This window comes from Chiroxiphia lanceolata, chromosome 8 (genome assembly GCF_009829145.1).
Source record: "Chiroxiphia lanceolata isolate bChiLan1 chromosome 8, bChiLan1.pri, whole genome shotgun sequence".
NCBI classification, from domain to species: Eukaryota; Metazoa; Chordata; class Aves; order Passeriformes; family Pipridae; genus Chiroxiphia; species Chiroxiphia lanceolata.
Window position 1 is genome coordinate 34,523,492 of NC_045644.1, and position 11,540 is coordinate 34,535,031.

Here is an 11,540-nt window from a genome sequence, read left to right on the forward strand (position 1 = left end):
GTGATTGGGGTTATCTCCACACCACCAAACGGCGCTGGAGAAATCCAGGGCAGGGAGCAAGGCGTCAGCCACCTCAGCAGACCCTCCCCCCTGCTCAGGTCAGCAGTTCAGCTAGGAACTCTAAGGGGAGTAAGAGGGTGGGAAACTCCAAGAGAGCTGGAAGTGAGCAGCACATGGGAGAAGCAACATTTTTCTCTACCTAGGTCAGATTTCCAGTGCCTCATGCTCTGTTTTGCTAAGGTTGTGGGAAGGATCGCAGAGTAAAACCCCAGTTTAGGAAAACTGTTATGTGTTAGTGTCTCTCCAGAGAAACACTCAGCCCCTGAGTACAAAGCCAACTTCCCTAGCTTTCCAGAAACCAGGAATCCTGTGCAATAGCTACTGTCCAATCTAACGAATAACAGAGCAGACCTGAGCGGGTCTTCCAGGTGCAATAAGTAGCACCTTTCCCTGCAAAGCCTTGGCACGGAGGGACTAAGGAGAACAGCCTGACCACACAGCACGGCTCCAGCAGCCCCAGGCCAGTCTGGACCACCCCGTGCACAAGACGCGCAGCATTTACCCAGCTCCAAATTTCGGCAGCAGAAACCAACCCCAACACAAGCCGCGCTGTCCCAGGCACAGCTCCACGCCAGAGTGGGAAGAAGCAGCAGCGCTTGAGTGTTTGGGAATGGAGCGACCATGACCAAGCGGGAAGAAGCAGCAGGACACAGATAATGCTGTTTCATCTATCGCTCGGCAGCAGCTGTGATTTCAAAGTACCCTCCTGGTGGATTAAAAAAAAAAAAAAACAACCTAGCGCCCTTTCCAGGTTTGAGGAATTGGAAGGCACATGCCATGCCGCGGCGTGCCGGAGCCGGCTGTATTCCAAGCAATCGTGAAGTTTGCTTCTAGCTAAAAAAAAAAACGATAGTCAATAAGCAAACAGAGTCTCTAAAAAACAGGAGTCAACAAGCAAACAGGGCCTCTAAAAAAAATTATAATCAATAAGCAAACAGGATGTCTATCAGCCAGACAGGCATCTTCACCAAAATTTCAGAGGAAAACACGATTTCTACCCCAGCTGGGTGCAACGAATACACAGAGACAGGCGAAAACGCCCTTTCTAACCCCCCACCCCGCCCTGAAACTAGATACCTGTGGGATATAAGGGAAGCAGTGCATGGATAAGAGGGACACATCCAGGTTTAGAGGAAGGGCACGGGCCTCGCCGAGGCCCGACCGGGACGCCCCCACGCCACCGCGCCAGACAAGGCCCCGGCCTCGCAGCCTCACAGGCCGCGCCGGGACACCCCTGTGTCTCTCTCCCCGCGCACTCCCCGCTCACCATCGCTCCTGCCGCCGCCGCCGCCTCCTCCTTCTTTCCTTCCCTCTTTCCTTCCTCCCTCCTTCCTCCTCCTCCCGGGTCCCGGCGCGGCCGCTCCGCCCCGCGGTTACCGCCCCCTGCCGGGCGCTCCCGCCCTCGGGGAGGAGCGGCGGGAAAGGCGCTCCCCTCACGTTAAAGGAGGGGGCGTTAAAATGTTATAAAATGTTATAAATGCCCGGGGGGGGGGGGGGGGGGAGGGTGTTATTGTTAAAATACACCCCTAAAAAAAAAAAAAAGGCAGTTTGTGAGCCCGCCCTGGTTTGTGAGGATAATTGTGAGGACTCAATTATCCCTGGCTGAGTGCTAAACATAAGGAGGACCCCTCGCTTCCGGAGCCCCGCACTGACACGCTGGGCATAAGGAATACTTGGTCGGCGCAAGATCAGCTGAAGCTGATGATGACACAGTTTAATCCCAGGACTATTTCAGCGTCCACTTGTTCTTAATCTACATAACTGGTTTTAAGATGCATCTGTTGGATTCGCAGTGTTCCTGAGGGGACATAAAGCTCCCAGGGCTGGAGCCCCTCTGCTCTGGAGCCAGGCTGGGAGAGCTGGGGGTGTTCACCCGGAGAAGGGAAGGATCCAGGGAGACCTGAGAGCCCCTTCCAGGGCCTAAAGGGGCTCCAGGAGAGCTGGAGAGGGACTTGGGACAAGCGATGGAGGGACAGGACAAGGAGGAATGGCTTCCCGCTGCCTGAGAGCAGGGATAGATGGGACATTGGGAAGGAATCCTTCCCTGTGAGGGTGGGGAGGCCCTGGCACAGGTTACCCAGAGAAGCTGTGGCTGCCCCTGGGTCCCTGGAAGTGTCCAAGGCCAGGTTGGACAGGGCTTGGAGCAACCTGGGCTAGTGGAAGGTGTCCCTGCCCATGGCAGAGCATGAAATGGGATAATCGTTAAGGTCCCTTCCAACCCAAACCATTCTCTAATTTTTTTTGAGGAGAGTTTTTGTTCTGTGCAAAATATAAGGCAGGAGCTACTGGTTGATATAGCATTAAACTCCAATCTGTTAATCTGTGGATTAAAATCCACTCTGCTCTGGGTGGATCAGGTGGGACCCCATGAGACAAAGGCTGGGTGCCGGGTTTCAAACACAGTAAGCGAAATATTGTTTGGGACCAGCTGCCTACTAGCACAGTGATTTCCAGACATCCAGGGCAAACACCACCTGACAAATATCCAAAGGGCATTTTAGTGGTGGAAAGGAACATTTTGAAGCAATTGCGTTGCAGAATAGTTAGAGCTAGAAAGGAACCTACACCATGATCTAGTAGAACTGCCTGAGCACTTCAGGGCTGACTAAAAGTCGAAGCACGTTATTAAGAGCATTGTCCAGTAAGTGTGAACTCAACAAATACCTCAGCAGCATTTGGCTCATTTCCCAAAAATTAACACACACAGCAACTGCAGCTCACTGTGTTATGGGGTGCTGCCCCTGCCACCTGCCTGACACACTACCCGGAGCAACTACCCATCTCCTGAGAGGTGGCAACAGGAGCAAGTGCCTATATTAAGAATTAGTTTCATTAAAACTAAAATTGAGTATTTCTGGTTAATCTACAGAACACATCCTGGCCTTAGAATTTATAAATCTGTACATTCTTTTACACACGTTCAGGTGTGGCATTTAAAAATTTTCCTCTTAACCTCCCTCACTTTTGTTTTTACCCTGGTTTGAAGCAGACAGACAAGCATCAGCTCTTGGCACTCGTAGTTTGCTGTGTTACAAGCAGTAACTGTTTGTCTGCTGTCACTGTGCCATCCAAGCTGCCTCCTCACAGAAGATGGCATCTCACACAAGTCTCCAGACAGAACTTTTATCTCAAGCAAACTGCCCTCGTGGGGTTGTTTTTAGAAGTATTCCTAGATATCACATGTTCTTTTTAGCAGAAAAGGGAACAAACAGATCTGTTAGTAACCCGCTATCAGCCTTGCAAAGTAGGTCTTCTTCCTGCGTGTTTGCCAAGACAGAAAACATCTCTTCAAGACAATCCCAAAAGAGTTGTGTTTTCTGATTATAAAAACCTCTGCAAACACCGAGGACCCCAGTCCTCCAGAAGAATGTTGCTGTTTGGGAAACATCCTTTAAAAACACATTTATGTCTAAGTAACAACTTGCTCTCGAGAGGGTAAGAGGAAAACTTGTTTGTTCCTTCAACCCTGAAAAGAGCCTCTTTGGATGCATCATTGCAAGCTTTGCTAATCTTCACGTACACCTTCACATAATACCAGGAAACAGAGGGCTTGGTTTGTTTAATATGGCTAAAAACACAGGTAGAAGGGAATATCTTGGTGTAAATATGTGGGTGGGAGAGGAAGAGCCACACCAGGGGGGGAGAGGAGCCATTTGAGTGAGAGGACAATGGTGGCATTAGAACAAATGGGTGCAGGTTGGCCCAGAACCCAGTTAGGCTGAGAACTGCAAGAGGGTTTGTAGCTGTGAGAGCAATAACAGCCTACAAGCCTCAAAAGCCAGAGCTACCCTCCTCAAAACATGTTTTCATCCGAGAATACTTAAGGAGCTGGCTGATGTCATCGCAAGGCCTCTCTTGATTTTTGAGCTGTTTTGGGAATCTGGAGAGGTCCCAGCTGACTGGAAGCTGGCAAACACTGTCCTGATTTTCAAGACGGGCAAGAAGGATGACCCTGGAAACTACAGGCTACATCACACTGAAAATCCTCAAAAGCATCCGTAACTGGTGTGGTGCAGATCAGACTAAGAAATTCGTCAGTCGAGCAGTTAATCTCCAAAACCTGGGGACATAATTACTGAATCATTTTCAGAAAATAATCTGACTGCTATCTAGGAACAAAAAGGAGCAGCAGCAAAACTAAGGAAGTTTAGTGTTTCCCACAAGTGATTCACGAGGATCAAGGCCTATATTTTCCATCCAAACGTCCATGATGTTAACACAGCCCAAGTCAACTGCTTCTGTCATTTAGTTTTGTTAGTGTGGTTCCGTGCAAGTCTGGAGGGAGCAGAGGCCAAGAGAGATTTGATGGTAAAGGAGAACATTTTCTTCTCCCTTTCCCTTCCACCACTCCGTGGCTCACATCAGGCAGGTGGCCATGGCATTGCAAGCCCAGGCAGATCAGCTGAGTGACTGCTGGGGCACAACCCACCATGTGGGATGCCAAATCGTGCACCCATTGGGCATAGAATCATAGAATACCCTGGGTTGGAAGGGGGCCACAAACCTAAACCTGATTTTACCAAGATCAAATGTGATAAATCAGAGGCAACCACCCATGTACCTATGGCACAGGACACTTGTAACTCGATTGTGAGATGCTGTTGTAAGGACAGGGTGGATTTAGGCTGTTTACAACCCTGGGTTGCCTCAGAGGCAAATCTGGCCTTGAGCAGACACTCTGAGCCTTGTCTCAAAGTACAGCACCAGCTTAAGCAAAATTTACAGGACATAAAATTAAACACAGGAACAGACCTTTGAGGGAGGAGGACTAGAAGAAAACTCACAGCAATCAGAGGAACAGACTTTCAAAAAGCAATATAAAACCAAATGACCTCTAAAGGGCCCTCACAATGAAAGCCAAACATGGGTTTACATAAAGAAACATTATGCTTGGTTAGCCCAAAATTTTCCAGTTGATTTGATTTGTAACTAAACAGCTCAAAAACAGTAGCTGTTTTCTACATGAGCAAGTTCTCTCCTGCAATCTCATCCATGCAACTTTATATTGTGCACATAGGGGCTCAGCTCCTGAAACAACTGTACACTATTCCTACTTGGCAGGCAGCAGAAGTTCTTGTCTTACAGAAAATTGCCCTGAAATTGAGGGAATTAAAAGGAATCTGATTTCTTTTCTTGTTTCCAAGTTGTTCAGGACAGAAGCTACTCAAAGTGCTGAAATATGAGCCCTCAAAAATAAATATTTACGTTGTGCATCTTGTGTATGTATTAAAGAACTACAGAGATCTGGTTTTATATAAACTCTACAGAAGTTAAAGGACACAGCATAATACATTTTTAACATTTTCCTCCTAGAAACTTCAGAAGTGACTTAGCTTAGTAACTGCAGCCCAAGACTGTAAAATGGCAAAGCAGTCAAAAAAATGGAAGTTCTCTGGAAGAAAAACAGATGCAGGGGATTATTTTTCCTCCTTCCTGTCCAGTTTTACAGCCTCATGTGTAGCTCTCCAAAAGAACTTGTTGCCTTTCAAAAAAACAAAAAAGATCTGTTTGCGTTAGACACCATCTACTACGAGCTGAAAACAGGAAGCTTTCAGCTCCTTGAACCACCCAGGATGCTGAGGAGCAGATTGCAACACTGACATTTCCTGGGCATCCTGAGGGCTTCCTGTCCATGCTGACCCCACACCAGACATTTCTGACAATGTTTATGGCAAGAACACTTCAAACTTTCCTTTCCAGGGAACAGTCCTGCTCAAAGGACCCTGAGCTCCATCTTGTCCCAGACAGCACCCACAGGAGGTGCTTAAGGGCCAGCTGGGAGGTGACACCTCCTGGCAGCATTCCAGATCTGTTCCAGTGCCACCCTCTGGTCCCCCCAGCCTGTCCCTCCCATTAACACTATTGCTCTGGGAGTCTGCCCTTGTTCCTGTGCAGGTTCCGTGCCTGCTTTCACACCCCTGTGATCTCTATAGGTCTGACAATTGCCGTGCTCAAAACACACGTTTCTTTCCAAAGTCACTGCATTTATTAAAGACATAATAAAGTGACATAGAAGGACAAGATAGACCAAGCTGCACCAGCGTAAGCGCTGTCTTCCCAGGGCATTTGTGTGCATGAGATTCCACCATCAAGTGCCATCTCTACTGCCCCAGGAAACCCTCTAGACATGCACAGAGAGGTACCAAACAAATGTAAGCATCGTGTTGCTGCTGGGACACAGGTCCTGGCACTCCCGGATGCCCTCAGGTCCCACACTGCTGCCCTTTTTATTGAGGATGCTCTGGGTGCAGCAAACTGACAGAGTCCTCACTCAAAGCAGGGGAGTTGTTTGTTTATTACTTTCTTAGTGTCACTCCTTTGAGGCAGCAACGGGACCCGAGACATCCACAGAACCAAAAGACGCCTGGGAATCTAACCTAACAAATCCCCTCTTCTACTCCTCCCCTGGCTCACTGGTAGTTCTCAGGTCTCGCTGGGGAGCAGGTTACAGGCACCCAGGAGCTGGCAGAGCTCAGATTTTGGCCATGGACTTTCTTCTATAGCTGCAAGAGTTCAGAGGTCTGGGTTAAGACACCTGTGAGACGATTTCCAGCACCATGACCCTAAAACAGCTTAGGGAATCAAGTGTTTTGGATTCTGGTTCAGCTGCATAGCACATGCTACATGCAAAGGCACCTCAGAGGAGGTTTGAATGAGATCCCCACATTTGCAGCTTTCTTTTTTCTGCCTGCACAAGCATTTTGACAGTGTTTCACCAGCCTGAGCACTGGGATCCAGCCCAGTTTGGAGCAATTCCCTGAATTACCACATCCTGCTGCGTGCTGGTTTTGGTCAGCCATCGCAACAGCAGAGTAGCATCACTCCAGAATACATTGGGGTGGTTTGTTGTTTGGGGTTTGTTTTATTGCATCAGGTGAAGCTCTTGGCAGCTGCAAAATAGACTTTAAAAATTAAGCCAGACTTGTAAAATCAAGAAGATGACAATTCCCAGTGTAATGGCAATGGTTCTACCATTGGACTGCATTAGCCCAATACATATTAAAAGAGTTGGATACAAGCTTCTTACCACTCCACCAGCTCAGTCCAGGTTGGAAAGCAATGCAAGCTGTTACCAAACATTTAGACCACAACCCAGACAGCTCCTAACACCTTTCCAGCAGAAGCTGTTCAAACTCAAGAGAAAATCCTGCTTGCCAAGGACTAGGTAGAGGCACTGCTCCCTGCCAGAGGCACCTTTCCAACAGGACTTGGATTACTGCAACAAGTACCTCATGGTGCTGCCTTCATAGTGGCTGTAGTGATGTTTGCAATTTCAACTCTTTCAGTGTTGCAATTGGTTTCCCACTGATTTCTTCAGAGCTGCTTGACAGCGAAGAACTTCCTAGCTCCACTCTGGAGGTAGGAGAGAGAGGCAATAACCTCTCCCTTCAAAACAGAAACCCCACGGCACAGCAAGCAAGCAAGCAGAAATTAAAAGCCTTGCTTGTTACCAAAGATTGCTCGTTACCAAACAGGCCCCAAATCCTCTCCAATGTCACGTAAATGCCAAAGAATTTCCATCTTTGTTTCTTTTTTCTTGCATGCTGACAACAAACACATTCACTAACAGAGCAATAAAATATTGGCTATCCCATATTGCACAGTAAATTGAGCCTCAGCATGGGAGAAACCCCCCGAGAAAGCTGATTGCAAGATGGGTGCCTGGAATACAGCTAAGCCCCATCTTGTAAAACCATGTTCTACCATCTTCTGCATGTCCTCACACATACCAGTTTACTATCCCCAAGCCTCACAGTGGACCTGCTCCTATAACACAGCCACAGCTGCCACCACTGTGTTGGTGTATGGACATGCAGAAGCACTTATGGTCCCCTGACAAAGTCTGTTGACAACCAGCTACTCTCCACAGCCCCATGGTGAGACAACTTCTTGCTGTGTGGCACAGAAACCACAGCATGGATTTATGCCACTTCCCTGAAGTGCCTGGGATCAGAGCAGTGTGATCTGCAGCTGATGGAAAAGATTCAGCAGCAAGATTTGCGTGACCATGAATAGGCCGTGTGGCCTTTGGAGGTGTCCCTCTGCTGCTCCCAGCAGAGCAGCTCAGAGGTGATTGAACTTCTGAGTGTCTCAATTTAAGCCCCCAAAGCAAGAGAGGAGGAGCTGCTGCCCATGTTACACCTCACAGCTCTGCTAAGGAGCATCCAAACCCAGGTGTGCCCAGCAGGTGGGGATGCAAACCCAAAATCCCATCTCCACATCCCTCTGCACTCAGTGCTCTGATCTGGTTGACAAGGTGGGGATGGGTCACAGGTTGGACTCAATCTTGGCAGTCTTTTCCAGCCTAAACAATTGTGTGATTCTGATTGTTCAAAACTCATTTACAAACTCTTTCACATCTCCAGTCACACCTTAGCAGGTGTGTAGGCCCAGACTCACACACTTGAGAGATTTACCACCTCAGGTGGGATCTACACCACAATTTTAGGAAGAGGCAAGACTTCAACTACTAAACAGAGAATACCCAACTCTGCGAGAGCATCCTCTGTAAAGACATCCTGCAGGAAGGTGTCTCCCCCTCTTCTGACCATAGAGGGAGCTGAGTCTCCAGCGTTAACCTCTAAAAAAGAAAATAGAAAGCGCTCAAGCTCCAAGTCCGACTCCCAGAAATTCTATTGGCCCCACTTCCCAGCACAGTACCAAGACCTCCCACGTAGAGGAAAAAGGCAATGTAGATTAAATAATTAATGCTGCTGGATACTGTTTTCCCCTAAACTACAGATGATCACAGAGGAAAAAAAAAACAACCCCTAAAGATGATTGATTGCTGTTGCTGGCACAATAAGAGAAGGAGAAATCAGACAGGACTATTCTCCATCATTCTGCAGAGGCTCTGTCAAACGCTCTGCCTCCTGCCTTTCAATGAATAATAAATTGCTTTTAAGAAGTAACTTTTATGTCAGTGAGCATGTTATTATTGATTAATCCCATGCTGGAAAACACTCTTCAACCGCTGCTGCTCTTTGCATCGCCCGAAGAGTTTAGAGGCTGCTGTCTAACAAGCTCCTGAGTCATATCTTCCTTGTCAATCTTATCAACCCCTTGTTTAATTGTAAAAATGTTAATAAAATGCAGCAAGCATTGGCCTAATGCCTCAGGACTCACATATCTCTTCCAAAGAGAGAAACAAGAGATTCTTCAGCTGTACTTGAGGCTTGTAAAACAACATTTCAACTCTAAGCAAGTGCTGGTTCTCTCAGAGCCACAACCAGTGGTTTGATGGATAACAAGACACACATGTCAGAGTCAGGAAAGCCTCCATGATTCCCTTATATCTGTGGAATATCAATTTAAATACCAGTTAAAGAGCAAGACCCCCCTGGGACCACCCATGACTTTGTTCTTTATCCTCACTATGAGAGACAGTGATGCTCTTGGTGGCAGCCCAGATTAGGAGCAACTGGAAGATGATCCCAGCGTTGGCTTTTCTGGCCATTTTTGGTGTTTGTTCATGAAGCCTGTTCCCATTTCCAGCTAGCTTTGATCACTCTGGTAAGTGCAATATCTTGCTTTCAATATCAGGATGCTCAGCAAAGTAACAGGAGAGCCGACACAAAGGGGAGCCTGGTAGTTACATCCCAGCATGTAAACAAAGACATTGCTGATGGTATCGTGTGTGTTGAAAAATTGATGGCCAAACAGGACCTGAATGAATACTGAGACAAAGCTTTGCACATCCTCTGGATACTCCTGATGTCCCCAGGAGTGGCACCCGTGTCCTCAATGACGTCACTGCTGTCCCTGTGATGATTCTGGAATATAAATACAGTGATACCTGAAAGACCTCCTCCCTTCACAAGCAATCCATAATTATGTCATGATTTGGGGGTCAAAGAGCCTCTTGGATTTTATTCGTGGAGCAAGATTGCCATCTAGCGTCCGTTTCTTCTGGGAGTCATTTTTGCAGGCTGGTCTTCTCGCTTGACAGGCATCCCAGCATCTCTGATTGATCCATCTGAGCTCTAACCGCTAAACTAAATGTCCTACGACCAGCTAAGACACATCTATTCATCGTTGGTTAAAGATAACTAGGACTTCCCATTAGCTTAAGAAATATTTAAATGAATTTATTCTTAACAGAATAATCTCTTATTGAACAAGTTTTCTGAGGCATGTAAGCTGATTTCTTGAAGGTGGGCATACGATACACTCTCTATTAGTTTGCATGTATCATCTACCTTCTACATCCTGAAACCAATTGTAGTCTTTAAAGAAAAGACCACTACTACGCCAAGAAAGCAAATCCTTTTGTTGATTAGGATACAATTTTTATCTAAGCTAAAACTTCTGATTTACTGAGTCATTTAGAAAGGAGACCCGTTCCCGTTTCAGTGCCTTTGTGACAATATAGGGCCTCATGTAACCAATGGAACACTGAACACTGCAGATTCCCATGGAATCAAGGGGCCATTGTGACACTCTACGGCCTCATGGAAGAGGGAGGACATGCAGAGAGACCTCAAATGAGAGCTTTGGGCAATCATCAACCATAGGAAGTTCAATAAGGGGGAGATTCTGTCCCTGGGATGGGGCAACCCCAGATGTACGGACAGACTGGGAATGACATGCTGTGTAACAGTGCTGGAGAATGGCCTCTGGGGTCCTGGTGGATTGACCAGTTGGCCAAGAGTCAGTGGTGCCCTGACAGGGGCTCACTGCTCAGTCACACAAGGGTTTTCAGACACACGAGTTCTTCCCTTGCACACACACACAGACAGTTCATGGCAGCAGGGGCAGGATCTCCTGGGGCTCCTGCTGCCACGCCCGGAGCCTGGATGTACCTCATCCCTGTGGGGTGCCAGCTGCTCTGCCACTATCTGAGATGCCCCACGGCCTGAGGGATGGACACAGGCAGCTCTGGCCACAGAAGCACATCCCAGAGCTGCATCCAGGGGCTTTGCCAGGGTTTAGTACTGTAAATGCAATGTGACACCCAGACACTCTGTGTCCCACCTAACTTCAAGGCTCCCCCAGGAGACTGATGGCATTTGTGCTTGCCCAGGGTCATCTCCCCACACCAACACCAGAGATGTGCTCAAGGCTTGTCTGTGCAATGCAAAGAGAGTCATCCTGTCTAGTCCTTCAGTGTCTCTCCTGGGAAGGATAAAGAACCTCTGTGGGCTGGGTGAGAAGCCAGTGCTGGAAGCAGTGGTTCTGTTGTGAGTGCCAGCCAAGAGTGGTGGGCAGGTCTGTGATGAATGCCCTGGGGAGTTGACCTGGGGTTTCCAGTGCACATGGCAATAGACCACACCCTGCCCTGGTGGTCCTTCATGTCTCTCCCAGGAGCCTGGAAGTGCACAGACACTGCTGAGTTCTTTCCCCTAACACAGTGCCACTCTTGAGAGGTTCACTGGTGTTTTTTCTCCTGAGTATGTTCTTGAGAGAGGACTTACCAGAAGACCTAAAACCTTCAGGCACTACCCTGAGGAGATCCCTTGGTAGGATGGACATGCTGTTGC

At 47.9% G+C, this 11,540-nt stretch overlaps 1 protein-coding gene across 1 annotated transcript in view; it reads right to left on the minus strand.

Annotated features, from left to right (window-relative positions):
* Window positions 1-1,442, minus strand: part of SGPL1 (sphingosine-1-phosphate lyase 1) — a 32,249-nt gene extending 30,807 nt beyond the window's left edge. The window contains exon 1 of the mRNA XM_032695122.1: window positions 1,328-1,442. Coding sequence (XP_032551013.1) covers window positions 1,328-1,330 — 3 coding nt within the window. The 5' untranslated portion in view covers window positions 1,331-1,442. The remainder of the gene's footprint in view (window positions 1-1,327) is intronic.
* Between the last annotated feature and the right edge of the window lie 10,098 nt (window positions 1,443-11,540).